Source organism: Salarias fasciatus, chromosome 2, assembly GCF_902148845.1.
Source record: "Salarias fasciatus chromosome 2, fSalaFa1.1, whole genome shotgun sequence".
NCBI classification, from domain to species: Eukaryota; Metazoa; Chordata; class Actinopteri; order Blenniiformes; family Blenniidae; genus Salarias; species Salarias fasciatus.
The window spans coordinates 26,591,920-26,612,199 of record NC_043746.1 but is presented as its reverse complement, the minus strand read 5'-3'; the positions used below and the strand labels follow the sequence as shown (position 1 = coordinate 26,612,199).

At 42.1% G+C, this 20,280-nt stretch overlaps 1 protein-coding gene across 2 annotated transcripts; it reads right to left on the bottom strand.

The window, feature by feature from the left end:
- Positions 1–7,214: 7,214 nt before the first annotated feature.
- On the bottom strand, positions 7,215–20,021 carry clnk (cytokine dependent hematopoietic cell linker). 2 transcript variants are annotated; one of them, XM_030108608.1, is made up of 16 exons: positions 19,920–20,021; positions 15,877–15,934; positions 13,336–13,462; positions 12,188–12,240; positions 12,043–12,097; positions 11,248–11,298; positions 11,135–11,178; positions 10,883–10,959; positions 10,502–10,526; positions 9,431–9,452; positions 9,258–9,342; positions 9,142–9,158; positions 8,979–9,067; positions 8,830–8,907; positions 8,481–8,636; positions 7,215–8,407 (listed from the first exon to the last, which is right to left on the bottom strand). In XM_030108608.1, the coding sequence occupies exons 2-16, from the start codon at positions 15,877–15,879 to the stop codon at positions 8,255–8,257; spliced, it is 1,035 nt and encodes a 344-aa protein (XP_029964468.1). In that variant the 5' UTR covers positions 15,880–15,934; positions 19,920–20,021; the 3' UTR covers positions 7,215–8,254. The 2 variants fall into 2 exon arrangements, with proteins under 2 accessions (XP_029964468.1, XP_029964476.1); XM_030108616.1 differs by having other exon boundaries at positions 11,251–11,298.
- Positions 20,022–20,280: the final 259 nt, after the last annotated feature.

Sequence of the window (20,280 nt, the reverse complement as noted above, 5' to 3'; positions counted from 1 at the left end):
TCAAATCACTACGACTATATCATCCAAGCAAAGATTTCTTCATCCCCAGTAGTTTATTGATTTACTTTTTGATAGCCTGAAGAATATTTTAATGATTTCAAAGGAAATAAAATCTCAGTCTCTGTTATAATGATTAAAGAGATTAAAAAAATATGCATTTAGCGGCAAAAATATGCTACCAAATTATATTGTTAAAAATAACACTAACACCTGCCCAGAAATAACAGGTAAACATACTTTAAACTAACTACTGACAATTAAATGGAAAGAAAAATAAAACATAGTTTGACGACAAACCGCTGAGTCAGGAGTCAGAGACACAGCGGCTTCTGGGCTTGTTTCATTTACTGACATTTTCAACTTGGACATTGACTAAATTTTTCTGGGAAACTTTCTGGACTGCTGTTCCTGCACACATAAACCAATTATAAAAACTTTGCTTTATACTCTTTTGATTTCACTCAAAACTTTATTGCCCCTCCTCCACCTGGAGTTTCCATCCTGAGAGCAGACTGAAGATTGCTTCCATGGATGAGGACAAACTTTCCAAATAAATCAAAAATAGACCCAAATATTGGAAATTAAAGCCCGTTCAGACACCAGAGACTGGTCAGAGTGAAAGAGGAAGTGTGAGTTTTGTGACGTGTTAAACATCCAGAGATTCATCAACATCAACCCGCGTCTGTCTGGATGAGGAGGCGAGGATGAGGAGGGGGGCTGGCGAAGAGGAGCAGCTCCTGGCTCCGGCGGGTCAGAGGTCCCGGCATAGACGAGCAGTGTGCTGGATTTAATGCGAGTCTTTTTGTCTCTGCACGTTTGGGTTTTGTTCGGTGCCAGCGCTGCGTGCACACACTCGGAGCCCTCGCGTGACAAAGCAAGGTCATCAGCGGGATTATTCCCGGCCGCCATTGGCCCGGCCGCCGCGCAGGAACCCGGCGTGCCGGAGTCTGAATGTGAGGGAGATTAAAGCCAAGTTTTTAAGCTACGCTGCCTGCCGTCTTTTCTTGTTTTCTGCAAACTGGGTCTGAACTGATGAATCTGCCTTTGTTTCTGATGTAGGTTTGCAGACTCGAACACCGAGTTGAACAAAGAGCGAGCGTTGTTAAAATGTTAATCCCCAACTTGGCTTCACCCCCTCCGTCCTCGTCCAGTGACAGCTGAGCAGCAAAACAAAGCCCGCTGAAAAAAGACACACTGTAAAGCACCTGCTAATCTTCACCCTAATGAAGACACGCCTGAATAAAGCACTCGGCAAAGATTTAACAAACTTCACGCGTGATATTTCAGGATGTTTCTGTCTGTCCGTCATATTCACATCCATGTTTCCAAACATCCACCTGCCCCACGCTCCACTTTCTGTCCTCAGGAGACAAACTACTATGGATTTAAATGTGGGGTTTGTGCAGAATGTGGCAGCAGTGAGTCTCTGGTCCTGTCCCTCAGAGTTTCAGCAGTTTCCTCTTTGCTGTTTCTTGAATGTCTCTGTTTACACGACAACACTTCAAGTGAAAATTCTGAACTTTTGTTGCATTTTGGGAGCCAAATTACACAAAAATGGTGTTTGAGTTATTGACAAGAGAAGTTTTTGGAAAATGGTTTTTAAAGGTGGAACTTTTCAAAAATGCTCTGACTCCATCTCCATGGAAACAGGGGGAAAAAAACGCAACTGTTTTTCAGGACAGCACTTGAGCCAGGAGAGTCGAGACTCCCGGTCCAGAGTCTCCTGGGACTAGGTCGTCTTAGTGTCTCTGCAATAACATTTTTTTTCTTTTTCTTTTAAAAGGCCTCAGTTTCATGACATCTCAGAGAATTTGTGATCATCATAGGTGTTTTTTTTTTTTTTTTTTCATTTTACTGACCATCACCAGCCCTCCCAGACTCACCACTGTCAATGTTAACAGCATGTTGTTCTCTGCATGTCTGTCTTTGTGGTTTCATCGCAAAAACAAACAGCACAGCTTCATAACTGCATCATTTCCAAAGTTTCTGCTGTTTTCATGTACACTGACATTGTAAAATATTAACATGTAAATGAGAAAACACTGTTTTCATGTGAAAAGTCTTGCAATCTGCTAATGGAAGCAGTGACTCACTCCACCATCTAGTGGAAAAGGGTGGTATTACAACACTGATTGAGCGGCTGTTTTTTTTTTTTTTTTTTTAAACTACAAAAATGTTTCATATTGAAAAATGATAGGCTGCATCTGGGATCAGCCAGAGTAAATGCTTTTGACACTAATGTACAAATTGATACTTAAATACTAATACTTGATATCACCTATGGTTTTAGGATTAATTCTCTACTTGAGACATTGATATCGAAATTGGAGTCACCATTTTAACATTACAGCAAGAGTCTGTTTTGCCATTTGGAAATGAAATAAACTAGAAAACAAAATTAGATTACAATCAGATTCCCCACTGGAGCCATGAAATGATGGATGGGTTTTTTAGGACTAAAGAATTTCATATTTTAGAGCAAAAGCAGCTTCTTCTATTTTTCCTCGGATACATCAGTCCTCCTCATCCCAGTCAGAGTCTCCTGGACGATGATCTGGATCCAGACTAATCTAATCTGGTGGTTTTAACATCTCGGCCGACACACAGGCTCCCAGCAGGTCAGTCACCTCCGGAGCACGATCAAAAGAGAGGAGAGCCGCAGAGAGAGCAGAGAATCCCTCTTAGTGCAGAGATAAGAGCTCTTTGTCGCCTCGGCGTCGCCTCACAGGAAGCTTTTGTGAACGGACTCTCAGATGAACCGACCGAGCTTCAGTCAGTCCTCAGCCTGAGCACCGTTAATCCAGAGAGACCAGGAGAGAGCTGCACCAGCTCAACAGCCAGATCCAGATGTTGTTCAGTGGATGTACAGGTGTTTACCCTGGTGAATCAAATCATTTCTCATATCTGATTGTTGGATCAAGACAAATATTTACACTCATACACAAAACAAATCCTGGGCATGTAGAACTCAGAAACACTTCCACCTAATCTTCTGTCTCCTGGGTCTTTAAATATAAGGGAAGTGTGAAATAAATGGTGACATAACTGGTTCTGACACACTGATTTACTCAAATATAATAGATAGATAAATAAATAGACAAATAAATAAAAGCACTGATGCAAATACACCAACAGTATGTGAAATGTAGATATGATCGTGATGTTGTCTGGCCTTCTGACAGAACAATAGATTCATATTTTATGTACTGTATATACTGTAATATATGGCACTTGTACAGGTTCTCAATCGCAGTAGTTCTTCACAGAAGTTTCTACAAACAAGCAGATGAATAAAAACAGTGGAGGGCATCAGGATCAGGGTGCTCATGTGTTTTAATGAACAATGGAACAATTAAATAAAGAGTTATTAAAACTGTACACACCTGTATAGATCAGTGGAACTGATCCTGCCGGTCTTCATACTGACCTCTGGTTTTAATGACTTATGTGAGCACTGTTTTTATGTTTTGTTGTTTTTCTGGATGTCAGATTTCTCCACCTTTAGAAAACTAGAACTGGTTGTTTGGACCTGTGTTCAATTCACTCATTCAGTATGCAGATTTAATGGAACTGATCAGAACCCAGCGTGGGTCGTCTGACACGTTAAAGCCCGGGAGAGGAGCGGAGCCTGAAGACCAGCGTGGCGGAGCTTCCTCTCCGGGAGCCCGCCGCGGCGCCGCTCTCAGGCCGCTCATCAGCAGCTTTAATGAATCCTTGTGGGATCTTTTCACACTCGTAAAGCAGCCGCTGGGAGCAGCGAGGTTTTTTAACAAGCTCTGTTTGTTCATGAAGGAGGCTCCGCCGTCATGATCCGCTCTCAGCTCGGAGATAATACCGAGGGCAAACGCCACGCTGAAAGGCCGCGGCTGATTGGGGAAGAAGGCCTTTTAATGAGATGGAGAGCGGAGTTACCCTCTGACCGGGGAACTGCTGAAGCTACATGTCAGTTTTTATCTGATATGAAGACAAACGTCACCTTCAAAACTTTGCTTCTCAGTGATGAAACAATCAGTTTTTTTAAAATTCAGGTGTTGCAAATGTCGATGAATGAAAAGAAAGGAAATCAGGAAAACTGACCAACATGCAGCCCGCCCTGAACGTCCAATTATTTTTCAATTATTTTTCATAAATCCTGATCATAGACCTTCCTCCCTCATGCAGCTGCACATCTGGTCCCATCACACCTGGAGACGGGGAGAGTAAACCCCGCTCAGACTAAAAGTAGATGGTGGGGCTGTTGTGGAGCTCTGAGGGCAGAAAGTTACAATCTGATCATTTTTCCTCCAAAGCTGCAGAGTGAACGATCCCCAGCAGCTTCAGTTTCAGTCTGACGCCTCGGGATGTTTCCGGGTTCACTGGACTAGATCTCTCACACACACACACACACACACACACACACACACACACACACACACACACACACACACACACACACACACACACACACACAGTGTCAGACTGGCAGTGAGAATGAACTTAATCCTCTAAGCTCTTGTTGGGGCTTGTCCTCTCGCTTCATAATAAGAAAACTGGAGAGAGAGAAAAGCTGGAAGTGACCACATTTCATCGTCTCCAGGTCTTTTTTCAAGACGCCCAGCTTATGAATGCAAAAGTATACAACGGGAATCGATTCAAAAAGAACAGTATTGATCAATGTCTTGAAGCTAATTGACTTACTGTCTGCATCAGTGACAGTCGGGGGTGAGGAAACCCCCTGACGGGGCCCTGTGTTTCACTCCACCGAAGATGAGGAGAGAAGGTGACATCTGTGTTCAGACGTGCTGAATGTTTTCAGATCCATAATCATTCATCACGCGTGAAAATATTATGTTTATTGACTAATCATCATGATCAGCTGTCACAGATCAGGGTGGGGGACGACCGCGATGCCTTCAGTTTGGGAGACGCTCTGTTCACAAGTGACAAAATAAAAGCTTTACAGCTTCATCAAACAGAGTCTGGATCTTCATCTATTCAACTTTTTTTGCCGACTCTGTTTCCATGGAAATGGATATGAAGTGTTTTCAAAAAGTTGTGTTTTCAATGGCTTCGAGCATCGCTCAAAACACTTCTAAATGGATCCTGACAGGCTTCCGGCCCCCAATCTCATGTCTGATTGGCCGAAACATGACAGGAAACACTCATTCTCACCTACATACACAAGCAGGGACCTGAGAAGCTAAAGCAATGCACGGTTTCCCAGATCTTCTCTTGATGAATAGAAGCGTCTTTCTGGTTTTATTTGACACTTTGAAACAACTTTGACAACCTCCATGTTGAGACTCCATCATGAAAACCTTTGGAAGCTCTGGACTGACTCCCTGAGAGGAGCTCCGGCAGAACGCTGCTGTGGAGAACAGGTTAGTGTGGCAGAGCGGCGGATTCTGGCTGCAGACTCCGTCCAATCAGAATCACTCATCCTTACAGTGAAGCCAAGGACTGCTGGACGCAGCAGAACGACAGTTCTCGAGCAAATCGCATTTTAACAACATGGCTGCCCTGGTGACCTCTGGCGCCCCCCTCAGGGGGCCGCAGACCTTCAAGGACAACAGCAGTGTGAAATATTATGAGTATTCCACCTATAAACTTGAGTTTTCCTGAAGAATTGGTACCTTTAAAAACCGTATTTCAAATTTCTTTAACGTTCTTTTAATTTCAATGATTAAATCTGTGAATGCTTTTGGAAAATCCTGACTTCTTGTCACTTGGAACAGGTCTGCTCTTGGACTTGTGTTGAACTCGACTGAGGTGGTCTGACACTCTTTGTGTGTGTGTGTGTGTGTGTGTGTGTGTGTGTGTGTGTGTGTGTGTGTGTGTGTGTGTGTGTGTGTGTGTGTGTGTGTCACCTCGGGGCATTTTGTCACTTAAGAGTGGGACATGTGGCTGATCACTTTTCTCTCCCCCTGAAGTGCGCTTCAAAGGCCGGATGAGCAGATTAGGGGTCAGGCCGGTCTCGGTCGGGACTAACTGATTTAGGAAGGTTTAGTCTTCGCCCTGAAATCCATCCTCTTTGTTCGGCCCCGTCGCCCCGCCGGCTCCGTTCCTGTTGGCAGCTTCTCCTCGCCTTTTTAATTTGTTTTTCTCTGCTTGAGCGAGCGACAGAGGCCTGCGGAGGACTGCTCGTCACCTTCTCTTACACTCAGTGAGTAAACATGATCAGCTGACTTTACTTCCGCTCAAACATCACTTGGTTTATTTGTCTGAGAGACTTTGAATGGAGACTCCTTATCTGTTGTGGCCTTGCTGCTGAAATGTTGGATTTCAGTTCTTGCTCTTCAGATTCGTAGTGACACATGAAGGTTTGCTGCCCCCTGCTGTTGGACCAGAGTATTAAACACTAACTGTTTTCAAAGGGGACTCTCGTGCAGCCTGTGGATTCAAACTGGACCACCAGAGGGCCTGATCCGCCTGGCAGGGTCGGAAAAAACAGCATTTACAGAGAAGCAGCTGTTTGCTTTTCTTTCACTGGGAATTTCCATGTTTTAATAAGATTAGTGGCAATAATTTAGCAGAGTCAATGAGTCTACTTGGCATCCTTTAAAAAAAAAAAATCCAGATATCCAGGTGATATTTATCATCTGTCAGTTCTATATTTGGTGTTTTCTTACTGATTTTACTTGCCAAATGGTTATTATAACAGATACTGCTACATTAATTTTGTGCAGCGCCCTCTGCTGGACCCATGCAGATTGTGAGTTCTGATAATGTGAGAATTTTGAAGAAGGTTGCAGAAACTGTGCACCTCCAAAAGCAGGAAGTGGTTGCACTGAGCTCCTCAGGATGCCAGACAGCCCGGTGGATCGGTGGAACAGAAACTGGTTTTACCCCAAAAACCAAAATCACTAAAAGCCCAGAGCTCACAGGAGGCTACAGGTGGGAATTCAAACACAGAAACACAGACTGAGACGGCGAGGAGCTTCCCACACAGGAAAGCAGATGAATCAACAGTCAGAAAACACAGAATATAAGCCACAGTCACCGGGTGGAGATGATCACACACTCAGGCGAAACACATCAGGGAAGAGAACAAAAATCAGTCAGAGTCTGAAATAAGAGAGAGACTCAGAAACTCAGAAAGAACACAAGACATGTAGTCTGTAATCACGACAGAAGCTTTGCCATCTGGTGAGAAGAGAAGAGAAAAAACTGTAGATAAAATTTCAAACATGCAATGCGGACATAAATAGAAAATTTGGCCATCATATAGAGGAGTTTGTTTTCCATTTAATTACATTTTGCATGAACAACACATCATTTAAAGTGACTCATTTTAAATGATTATGACAGTGGTGTAGCTTTGACCTCCAGTACCACTGACACTAGCCTGGGAGTCACTTTGGGCCGGGATTTATCTCTTAAAGGGATAGTTCGGGATTTTTGACATGAATCTGTATGGCATCCCCGTCAGCAGTGTTGTGCATTCACACAGACGCGCTGGTTTCACTTTGTTTACCGCTAGTAAAGTTAGCTCCAGGTTAGCTCCAGGAGCTGACTTTACCAGCGCGGCTGCCGGCTGGAGGCGGCGCGGAGTGATATGATGCAAATATATCACTCTTTTGAACACATATTGGTTTGAGAAGAAAAATCCTTTTTTTTTCATGCCCCCAGCAAACTTGCCGGACCACTTTTGTCTGGATCAAAACCGGACAGGATCTCCGCTCACTGGACGCTGTCAGGGGTAAATCTGTGTGAATGAACCACACTGCTGACGGGGATGTCATACAGATTCATGTCAAAAATCCCGAACTATCCCTTTAAGTCCAACATTAATCAAGTCTGCTGTCCCGCCTCTTTTCTGCCTGTGAAATGTTTCTAAAATCATGTTGACTAAAGCGATGCTGATAAATGAATTGCTGCATTTGTGGAGTGTTGGGACAGGGGGTTACAATCATCTAGGTGACTCCTGAAGGTTCTGAATTGACCTGGAGGTTATTTAAGGGGATCAGAGTAAAGGAGGATGGATACTTTTGGCCATCACGTTTTCAGATTTTTATTCTTATAATTTTCATTCCACCTCACAATTATGTGCATGTTGTGTTTGTCTGTTACATAAAATCCCAATAAAACCCATTTATTTGTGATTATAATGTAACAAAATGTGGAAAAGTCCAAAGGGAAGCAATACTGTTGAGAGTTGTATCTTTACTGTAGATGGTGTTTCTCTTGAAAGTGTATTTCTTTCTGAACATTTTCTGAAGCTAAAGAACAAGAGATGAGTGTCGGTCCCAGACCCCGTCCGGACCCCGGGCCTGTGTCACTGTAGAAGCTGCTGGACGTCCCTCCTGGTGACCGGACATGTCAGCACGCAGTTCTCTGGGTACCTGCTTCCCGTCAGACTCCGCCCACTGACCAGGATGATGGGAAATATGGAGTGAAACTTGATGATGTCTGCCACCGACTGAAACATCTGGGGAGAAACGGCGGGCGGGTTACACGGAGGGGGCACGCCGGGGGAGACCGGGAACGTAGGGTGGACTCACGTCGTTGGAGCGCTGTCCCGTTCCCAGGGCGAACTTGTTGATGCCCTCGATGAAGCGGATCTTCACGTTGTAGACCTTCTTCTCGTGATACACCACCAGCACCAGCGGCTCGCTGTCCGTGTTGACGGAGCAGTCCCGGACCAGGAACGCCCCGTCCTCAAGCCAGGAGCCAACGAGACGTGAAGAGTGAGGAACTGAAGTCTTGTTGGGTAAATCTGACTGAACCCTTCCTGATTCAGACTCATCTTTAAAACTGTAGGTTCCTGAGAACTAAACCCTGACTTTACAACCTGACACCCAAACGGTGTCAGTGAAAGCTGTCTGTCTCATCCCTTTATGATCGCGTTACCTTGTTCACCAGGTGTAAAGCATGCTCAGCGTCCGCCCGATCACATGCTCCGACGTACCAGTCCTCCTCGCTGAAGGTCTGCCGGACAGAGACGTGGTTTAGAAGGAGGTTTAATCCCCTCTGGACTGGTTCTGAAGCAGCCTGCTTACCTCTTCGGGCTTCTCCATCGGGACGAAGTCATGCTGGTCTTCTTTAGTCTGAGGCCACTCGTGGGAAAGTCGTCTCGATAGCATCTTTTCTTTAAGCAGACGTTAGTGGGAAATCGTCCGGACAGCAGGAGTGAAATAATACAAAAGCTTCTCCGACACTTACCGAGATTTTCTGTGAACCTGAACAAAGAAAAAACAAGAAAACAATTCTTGTACTCATGTTTATCAGATGAGATTTCTTCTAAAACTGTCCAAAAGCCGAGGAATAAAGAGCGAGACCTTTTCTCTGTGTCCTGACTCTCTAAATCAAAGGAGTATCTCTGGACGGCGGGAGACATTCCATCTCTCTCAGCAGACTGTGAGCCTGAAACACACTTTCAACACTTTCAGGACGACGTTTTCATCCACAAAATGCTTCAGTGACGACAGAATCTTTGAAAGGCTCAGCTCACCTGAAGGGTAGCTGGGTGCTTTCTATCAGGAACCATAAAAGAACAATTAGACAGAAAATTACAACAATTTCGAGAAACTATTTATTAAAAAAAGCATTGTTTTTCAACATATGTTTTTATAAATAACTATTTGTCTAACGCGAAGCCTTCAAGGAAGGTGTTTCATAACTGCAGCAGCTAAAAATTATAAAACTGTAAAAACAGAATGGGACTATTTTTACTTGTGTAGTTGTGTAAATTTGTATTTTACAGTTTTAAAGGGAGTTGGCATACTTTATTTTTTATTAAATCAACAGAAAACTTATTAAAGTAATTTTTTTTAAATAAGTTAACACAATAGGATATTGTAATTGTTCTTTCTCTGTGATATTTGTTTGCAGAAACTCCAGAAAAGGAACCATTTGACTGGATAATGTTTACTTGCTGCGGCCTCTTTCTGCTCTAGAAAATCATTTCAGGTCTGATGAAGATCAATGAATTAAAGTTTATGTATTTAATTTTTGATCAGTAATTTTGTTTCATGAAGTTTCACACCAGAAATATATGTAATGCGAAGTGACCTCTGACCTGCAGCTGCCTTTGGTCTCGAACCACCTCGAATATTCCCTTCAAAGTTTTGGATTGAGGCGAGAACAGTAATGAGTTGTTGTTTTTGTTTTTTTGTTTTCCTGGTACGTTTGTGATTTTTGATTCAGATATGACACTGTGTTAACTGTTCATATGATCCCAGTTTGAATTAATATTGAAATTGTTGGCCGATAACTTGACTTTTCAAGTGAGGAAATTCCTCCTGTATGTCTGAGACACAGATGTTTCATGCAGGTAAATCACACCGCTGTTATTGTTGATGTATCTAAATCCGGCTAAAAAGTCTTTGGAAACAGTAGTTGTTTTTGCTTTTTTTAATGAGTACTTTTACTGACAGTTGAACACATTTCAGGCAACGTAACACAGTTTGCTTTTTGTAATTTTTAGTCTTCTTTTCACTGTGAGCAGAAATTTTCAAGTCTCAAAAAGTGTGATTGTTACAGTGATAAAGGGAATAAATGTAAAATCAGTTTGAGCACTCACTTTTTTGGCAGTCCTCTGTCGTGTACTGAAAGAAAGAAAGAAAAAAAATCATCAGAGGACAGAAAAAAAATGCAGATCTGAACCAGCGAGTGATGATTTAGTCCAACCAGCAGGAGGCGCTGCTGCTCTACAGAACGAACAGGCCAGACAGCCTGAAGGAGGAGGAAAGGAGGAAAGGTTGAACAGAAAGCTACAGATTTATCATCAATTCTGCTGTAGAACAACATGTGCATGAAGCTCAGATGGTGACTTTAAAAAGTGCAATAAGTGCGATCCACTGCTCCACCGTGTCGCAGAGATGAAGCAGCACAAAGTGGAGGATCAAAAACAGTCCAGTTCCACTTCATGAGGCGTAAACTCTTTCAAACAAACAGAACTCACTCCCTGCTGCAGCCTTCATGTAAATCGAGTCCCTGGAAGCGGCTGATGATTTCCTTGAAGTCTGGATCAGGAAACCTGGAAGAGTCCAGATTCAGACTGGGAGTGTGTTCCTCACACAGCTCGGCCTGATCTCAACTTCCTGTAATCAGCTCCGGACAAATTACCTCTGTTGGGAGAAATGACAGCGATTAGCCGCGACCAGCGGTGTGTGTGTGTGTGTGCGTGTATCTCTGGGTTTGTTCAGGTGTTTACCTCCTCCTCCTCCTCGTCTGCAGGGACAGCCGGGGCCTTCTTATCTGGAACAGCAACACAACCGGTTAATCACTGATCACACTGATGGAGCAGATCTCAGGTAGCCGTGTCACCACATCTGGTCTTCCTCCGGTTGGGCTTCAGGTGTCTCCTGATCGGAGGGGCTGCGGTTCAAAAACAGAAAGCAAAGCTGGGAAAATAGGAATTTCAATTCCATTTCATACAGTGTCGAAGTCCGAAAGGATGAAATCCTTCAGTGACGGCTTCACAAAGAGACGTCTGATTCTTCAACATACTTCTCATGCTTGTTCAGTGGGTGACTGAGAGTCTACTCATATATATCTATGTATTTATTTGACAATTTCTGTGTCCACTTATAAAGAAACATGTATAGTATGAAAAATATTTCCTTCTGTCTATTCTTGCTTACTTCTGTAAAGGCAGGCAAAGAGGCAAATATAAGTACATACACAGACATAAGCAAATACATAGACTCATGTCTGTCATATTAGACTGTATACATCTGTGTATTTATTGATATCTCTCTTTGTCTGTCTATATGTAAGTAAACACATATCAGTAAATAAATAGACATACTTAAATAGATGCAGTGACATATCGAAGTCAATATAAAGACATATGTCTACTATTACCTATAAATGTCATGCTAACTGCTTCTATTTCTCTATTTATATTAATATTTACATATGTGTTTCTGTCTACTTCTAGGTATATGTTGATGTCTTTACATCTATTGAATTAAATTGAACTTTATTGTCTGCAGTGTACAGAGAACACAATTATTGTCTTTCTAATTGTCATCAGTTACCTGCATGTTTTCACCAGAATGAACTCAAACATGCTGATTTTTACATTGTACGCGCAGTACTGGCGTGTGTGGCGTCTACCTGCAGACTGAAGGGTTTCTCTGCGTGGGTGTGGGGCTGAGACGTCGGTGAGAGTCTGATTGTTTGGACCACAGAGCAGAGGACAGAGTGTGAGACGTGCTGCAGTTCTCTGGAGACGGGACGTTCAGAACAACGGGGAGCTTACGCTGCGGACTGCTGGAGGGACGTGGAGCTGTGGAGACTGCAGAGGATCCCTGTCTTTAGAACAAGAGGCAAGAAACACTTGATCAACAACAAAAGGATGTTCCCTCTTTATGTTCCCTCACTATGTTCCCTGCATATGTCCCCACTGTATGTGTCCATTTTTTGTTCCCTGTATATATTCCCTTTATATGTTCCCCCTGCGTGCATGCAGGTGTATGCACACACACACACACACACACACACACACACACACACACACACACACACTTGGTTGCTCTTCGTTCTAATTATACTCCAGCGTCTCTGAATCGTCCTCAGCCTCATTGTGTCAGCTGGAGCGAAAAATAAAAATCTTTCTTCAGGTTCCGGACTTCAGGACTTGAGTGAGTGATTCCAGTCTATTTATGAGTTTTATGGCTTGTATTTTTAAACCCCGACAAAGAGAAAATGAGATCCAGCAGGATGACACAGATTCACGACTCTCAGGCTCAATAACAGAATCATGAGAACAATTAAAATAATACTGATATTAATCATAATAATAATTATGTTGATCATAATAATGGTGCTGGATGTCTTTCAGAGTCTGACCTGCAGTCCAGAGGGTGACTCAGTTTAATTTCAGCAAAACTACCCAAAATAAACTGAAGCTGAAGCCGTTAATCAAGTGTGACCTTTAAAACTTAATCTTATCAGATGTATTTACAGAACTCTGGGCTGAATTTGTAGAATTCAGGACATCTAATTATGAACTGCTGACATTTTATTTCATTTGCTTGCTTCAACCACATTTTAATCTCTTCTAGATGTTTCAGGTGTTTGAAATATGAGCCGTTTCAGGAGTTTCATGTCTTTTCTCGTTTTAACAGATTTAGTGTTTCCTTCGCTTCTCATGCAGCCATTCTATCAGTTTTAGCCATAACGGTTTTAATTTAACTGCTTTACTTTTAGTCACTATTCATAATTCACATGTGAGCTGTGAAAAACAGTTTGCTGTTTTGTTCATTCCTCCCCCGTGTGCGATGATAAAAAGATATGTGAGCCTGATTTGGTGCATGAGCTGCAGGCTTCAGTCATGATCACGTAAACCAGACGGACCCAGAGCGCCGTCTAAAGGTCAAAGTGCAGCGTCCCTGCCTCCCTCCGTACCTGCATACTCTCCCTCGTGGTTGATGGGCTTGGCAGGAAGTATGTGCACGCCCAGCGCCTCTTCCTGGTCGTCCACCACGTCGTAGTCAGAGCTGCAGCGGTTGCCATATCTTCTCGTCCTGCGATCCTGTGCGCACAGACGGCATTCTCACTGAACGTACAAAGGGTGTAAAAACCTTCAATCAGTAATGTATTCTGAGTTTACAGCCAGCATTAGATTAAACTCGCAGCTACAACGCTGATAAGCTCAGGAAGCTATTATGAGGTGTTGCAACATCACCCGCCGCTTGTCACCAAGGGATTTCCTTTTTAAAGATACCAACAGGCGCACATTATAGATTCAGCAGAAAGCAACAATCCAAGAGGCTGTTAAATAATAAACAGTCTGGTCCTGCGGCGAAGTTGACTGTGGTGGAGTTTTTATGCTCATTGTGAGAGAAAATAGGTGAGATGAAGATAAATTCCTGAACAGAGGAAGCATTAATCAGTCCTGTCAGCTTTTACTCACTTTGGATCTGTTCTAAGCATCGTCACACATTTCAGATTGGACTCAGAATATTGTATTATTTCCAGAATGTGTTGCACCAGGTGAATAACACATTTGTTTAATCACAACATTCAACATTGGTAATTAATCTAATAACACTTCTATAGTTTTCTGTCATTGAGTTCACATCAGTTTATACAAATTAATGTGACACGCGTGGCACTATGAGTGAAAAACAAAGGCTCAACAAATTCCAAGTTTACCAAACCAACGAATATTTTCATCTACAATCACTCCTGAAAATGTAATTGTATACGTTCTATTTCAACTTCGAGTACATTTAGTTTTATTTCAGCACCAATGGCAGCAACTCCACTTTTATTTTCTTTATAAAAGATATTTTAATGATGAAGACATTACAAAAAATATTTATTTGAAATTTTTACATGTTATTTTTGGAACAAAATACATTTGTGTCATCGGCAAATGTAGCAAGTTTTTACATATTTGACTTAATTTCAATCAATGATAATTAACGACAGGTTATTTTTCTACAGTTTAATTCTCGGCCTCATTTATTTTACCATGATAAGGAGACGTGTCTCTGCAGAAGCTGTGTGTTAAAATGTAAAACATTGTTGATCCGAAGGGGAGAAATTAGATCACATTTTTAATCGTCGAATGGTGCAGTGGTGACAACATTGTAGGATTTAAAGGTGTAATATAGGATGTTGTGTATGGTTTGAGTTCCGGATGGATCGTCACAATAATTGGTGGGTCTGTTTGTCAATCATTCTGCTGAGCTGCTTTCGTAAGGCCGTTCTACGTGCTCGCTCCCAATAAGCTTCTCCCTTTTGCGCATTCAGAGTGTTTACGTAGCCGGCGAGCTTCGGTTTCAGCTCGTACTTACCGATGGCCAGTCTGACGTAATGAAACTGTAACTGTTTTGGAAAATAAGCTTTATGAGAGAGGCCGGTCGCAGAAACCGTAAACAGAGCCGTGCACGCTTCCGCCATTGATAGGCGTTTCCTGGGAGATGCAGGAGAGCCGGGCGGATGGTCTGCCGCATGTGCGTTTCTCAAAAAGTGAGTAACAGACGTTTGGCTTCGTCTTTTCGAGAAAATCCTATATTACACATTTAATAGGAAGTACACAATCATGGATATTTACTCAGAAAAACGCTCTCAAATAATTATTCTCAAAACCAAGAATTATATGATGGGTTTGAATTTTAAGCCATTGTTCTTTTTTTCTTTTGTGGCATTGAATTTTGACTTTTTTTTAATAAAAAAAAAATATAACTCTGTTTTCCTCAGTATTAAAAAAAAACCAAGACTTGCTTTACTGGCATGAATTGGGATTTTTTGAGATCAACTGCAATAGTAAATTGAAGCCATCGGATGATTGGATTGTTAATACAAGTACATTTTAAAAATACATATATCTCATGTGTTTGGCATCGTGCACATATAAACTAGTGTTATGTGTGCGTATGTGTGTGTATGTGTGCACGTGTTCAATTAATTTATGGAGAACTTTCTTAAATATAGAGAAATAAGATAGAAATCATGATTTTTTTTTTCTGTCTTATCATGATTAATATGATTAATATTAATCAGGCAAAAAAAAACAACTAATAGAGTTTGAATGTCACTGTGGGGTTTCAATTAACATCTTTAAAGATATAAATATATATAAATATATATGTATGTATTTAATAGTGTTTGTGGAGAAAATTCCTCCCTAAAAGACAAACTTTCATAGTTCGAAAGAAAAGAGAGACTGAGGACATCATTAAAGAGGCATTAATACATGAATGTTCTGCGGTTGTTTGACTTTTAGACAGACTGTATATTTCAACAAAGTTATTTTCTCAGCATGGCATGAAAATGAATAATAATGTTGTTTATCTGCAGTAAAAAGTCCAGAGAGAGAGCAGAGTCTCCCTCTTTACTCATTTCCCAGCTAAAAGGTAATTACATGAGGGGGCTGCGGCCCCCGAGGTTCCCCCGGGAACGTCAGCGCGGAACCAGCGGGGAGACGCCATAACTCACCATTATCACAGCGGCCGCATGGCTGTTCCCGCGCCGCGCAGCTAACGAGGAGGCCAAACTGAAATGGAAAACATCATTAGTTTGCTCTGCCGAGGAGAGAGAGCGGCCGTCCGAGCCGCTCCGTCCTCACACTTCTCATCCTCCGCCGCCTCACCGGGAGGAGTTCAGACCAGCAGGTTAATGGACGCAATGAGACTCAGAAGGTCTAAAAACTTCCACCACGCTGATGGTTGTGTCTGTTTTTAAGTCGTTTAAAAAAGTATGAAGGTTATTATACTGGGAGTCATTTCTTCAACTGGCTCCTCGTGACTCTTCTCTGCTGTTTTTATTGATATTTTCTTTATTGTATGACTTCTCAGGCATTACACACTCCTTTATGTGTGTGTATATACGAGACATCTAGACATATTCTGAATGTATTTGAACGTCTCATAGCTCATAATTTCAGTTCCTATAAAAACATCTTGTTTCTCTGTCTTCTCGTTGAAAACTCGTCGTCTAATCTGGCCCCTGAACCAAAACCGCCGTGAATCAGCTCTCAGATCAGCTTCCTCTTCGTCAGATCTCTCCTTCCTCTGTGGTCGTTTCAAGTTTTCTGAAACTTGATTCACTGCATGAATTTTAAAGTCCTGCTTGGACGGGAGACGTCTGGAGGAAGAAGAAGACGGAGTCGGGACTAATCCGGCTCTCTGTGACCGACGGGCTCTGATCCTCCACGTCTCTTCGCTCAGAGTTAAAGAAACCCGGAGGCAGGATGCCAGGATGCAAACCCCCCCAGAACAGACGTCAGGACACTTCAACAACGGGCCGGGCGGCCAGGAGACGCCAGCAGGAGGACGGGGTTAGAAAGACGGCCTGGGCCGTGTGGAAACTGGCTGCAGAGGATTTGTGGCTCAGCTCAAAGCGTCGAGTCGCTTCAGGACCCGAGACTCGAGTCAAGAGCGCAGAGGAAGAGGAGGGCGAACGACTGGAAGAGAGTACAAACTCATTACTCCTGCATGACTTCAGACTCACTCCGTTACCGGATAAAGCACTGAGGTCAAAAAACAGACCAGTCAAACGTAAAGTACTCAAAACACAAAGTTATCTTCATCTTGATTGATTAATCCCACCAGCACATTTTAGAACCGGTGTCATTACATGACGTAAAATATGCTTTAACATGGGTGGAATTACACACTCCAGAAAACAGAACATGTACCCAGAAATATGAATCTGGTGTACTGTTTAAAAAAAAAAAAAAAAAAAGATATTGCAATATCTTTGCATTTAATTAATTCTGTCATATTAAAATCAAACAGCACAGAAGACTGTCAACGGTTGTAAAAGATACCCCAAAATACTTCCTGATTACAGTAACCTGAGTTTTTATCATGTATTTGCTTTCTTTAAAAAGTCCATAAACTCCGTGTTTCAAGCCTCTGGTGAAGAAAAATACCAAATATTGTCCAAACTTAAAACATCAAACATAAAATCCTGAGACATAAGAAGTCAAGAATACTACTGAAAGTAATCTGAGTATTTGTAATTTCTTAATAGTCCCTAAAATTAAATGTGACTATTTGCAATCAGCTACTTCCTTTCACTAAGATCAACCCAACCTCCTCATTTTAGCAATAACGCTAATTTATACAATTGTTGAGAATCACAGGAACTGTAAAATACGACTTAACTAGAATAATGTGAGTATTTGTAATGAGTTAATGCCGCCCCTGTTTGCAGTGTGTTGATTCTACTGTTCAATGATCGTGATTTTATTTTTATTTTTTTTAGGCTAAACAAATTTAACAGTTTAATCATAATACGGTTAGTAAAAGAGTTCAAACACTCACTATATTTCATGTTTGAACCTTAATGTTTAGAAAACTTTAATATTACTGACAGAGAGCGAGAACTTCAACAACTAGTTTCTTCTATGCAGCCCATTAATCTGAGCGCAGCCCTGTTTTATGTCTGATATCGTAGAAACTCTGCCTGCTTTCTGCACTGATATCTAATTAGTTACTTGCCATTGTAATTTTAAATTCCATTACAACTCATGTTTCATCTTTATTGATAAGAAAAGTGCACAAAATGTTATTAATTGCAGTATTGTATTTTTGATTGATTAATTCTCTATTTTTAGTGTAATTAGTTATCTAAATTCCCAACTCAGTATATACTGGAATATAAAGAACTCACAGCAAAAAACTACATTCTAATAAATAACTAGATACAAATGCAAAAATTCCACTGAATTATAGTAATTTCAGTTTTTTTAAGTATCCAGCTTGCGTCAGCGTTCAGCTCAGATTCCACTAACTACTTTTGATAAGCGTCGACAGAGAAATGTTCAGTTGATCGTTTTTTAACGTTCAGTGTCGTCTGACTGGATTCACACAGAAAACAGCAGCAGACTGAAGTCAGAGCTCATCGGTCCAGTTTTAGGGTTTTTAACGCTGGTCTGCAGACAGACTCGTCAGGCCTTCGATCGCACTTTGAGCTCGTCTGGAGGATCTGACCTCTCAGGCCAGCCGTCGCCCACCCGTCTGTCACAAGTTCAACACTTCACCGCCGCTCCACGAAACACCGCTGTGAACACACTCTGACCCAGTGGTGGTTGAACTGACTCCAGATCTGACACTCGTCCATTTTTACACTTCGAAAACATCGAGCTGGAGGACTAAACGTTAAACCTGCAGGAGAAGCGAGTTCCAGATAGAAAACCTCCAAACTGGAAGAAACGGGGTCAAACGAATGGTCTGATCACTGCAACCAGTTCGTGAAGATCCAACACGGACTCTGTCACTGTGTGTCCCTGTTCAGAGTTCAGAGACTTTATGAGCTTCAACTTCCGAATGAAATTGAGGCCTCGTTTATGCGACAACGTTTCCAGTGAAAATGCAAAACTGTCATGTTTCCAGTTGAAGCGTCGTCGTGTAAACAGGGTCTCAGTCTACCAGCAGTGGCCCGGAGGTTAGAGAGCCAGGGTGAGGATCTGAAGTTCAGCTGACAGGACCCCAAGCATGACCTTTGACCCCATCAGCTCCCTGAGCAGACCACTGATCCCAGCACATATAGTTAAAGTCAAGTACAAATTAGAAGGAATTTATCCAAGATTACTAAAGTATGCCTTTCCTCTTTATTCAGGGAAATGTTACCACTATTATTATTATTTAATAATAACAACAACAGTAATATTAATATTACTAATTATTGTTATTCTTCTTCTTCTTATAAAACTACATAACAAAATTCCAACTGTTCTCTGTTCAAGAGTTAAAAGTGCTTTTCCCTGATTTGCTTGTAGGAAAATTAATAGGAAAACACTCATTTTGCTCTTCAAACTTTGTTATTAAGACCAGTTTTTAAGATTTTCCCTGTTTCCGCAGTATTTCACGTGGAATAGGGATCCAAGCCTACATCACTCAATTCAATAACGAACACCTCATCTGACGTCACCGAGCGAATCGCAGTTTATCTTGTGTTGTTGTGTATTTCCATTGATATGGAATATTTGGGTTTCAGTATGATGTTTCGGGCCCGAAGGTTTCTCGGAATAGACGCCGCTCTCGGAAGAGTCAAACTGTCAGACGTCAGATGAGATAACGAGGCCTGAGAACTGTGATGGCGAGCCGTCCCCAGACGCCCGGCGCCGCGGGAGAACAGCCTCGCTCCAAAACACTGAGCGAGCTGGAAATGGGAGAGTCAGGTAGCGCTCTGCTCTGACCTGCTGGCTCGCTTGTTTTCTCGACAAAGTCTAAATAAAATTGAAACCTTGAAGCCTCATCTTTGGTTCTGTCTCAAAGAATTCGTCAACACGTTGCGCTGTTCCCTGCGTGTTTGGTAGACGCTGGCGCCATAACGATCAGCTACTGCTTCATCTATCAACGCTGTAACGACTGGCTCTGAAATTTTTGCTTCACTCATCTAAGAAAAAGTGAATTTCTATTGTTGTTTTTTTTTTTCAGAGCTAAACTGCCTCCGGACACACTTCTTTCTCTCTAACTCTGCTTCTATAAAGTCAAACACTTGAAGTTGGGAAGAAGTCAGAGGTTTCGTACCTTTTCTGAAGACTCTCCTTCACCGGAGGATGTCCAGCAGTTTATGCCTCTCTGGTTTCAACTTGGTTGCAGATGTGAAACTTTTTTTTTTTTTCTTTCCCCTCCCATAAATGCACAGAGACACTGGGTCGGCTTCAGCCGAGACTGAGAGAGAAGCAGCCCACTGCTCTAACCTGAAATAACTTCCTGTGTGGTGAACGTGTCCTCCAACCTGCCGCCTCACGCACACCGGCTGCCTTCATTTTCTTTGTGTGCTCTTATTATGACGAAAGAATAAAAAAAACCCAAAGATTTAGATGCATTCTTTGTAGTACTGACCTTTTTTTCATGTTTGTTCTGTCAGGACGATTTAAAAAAAAAG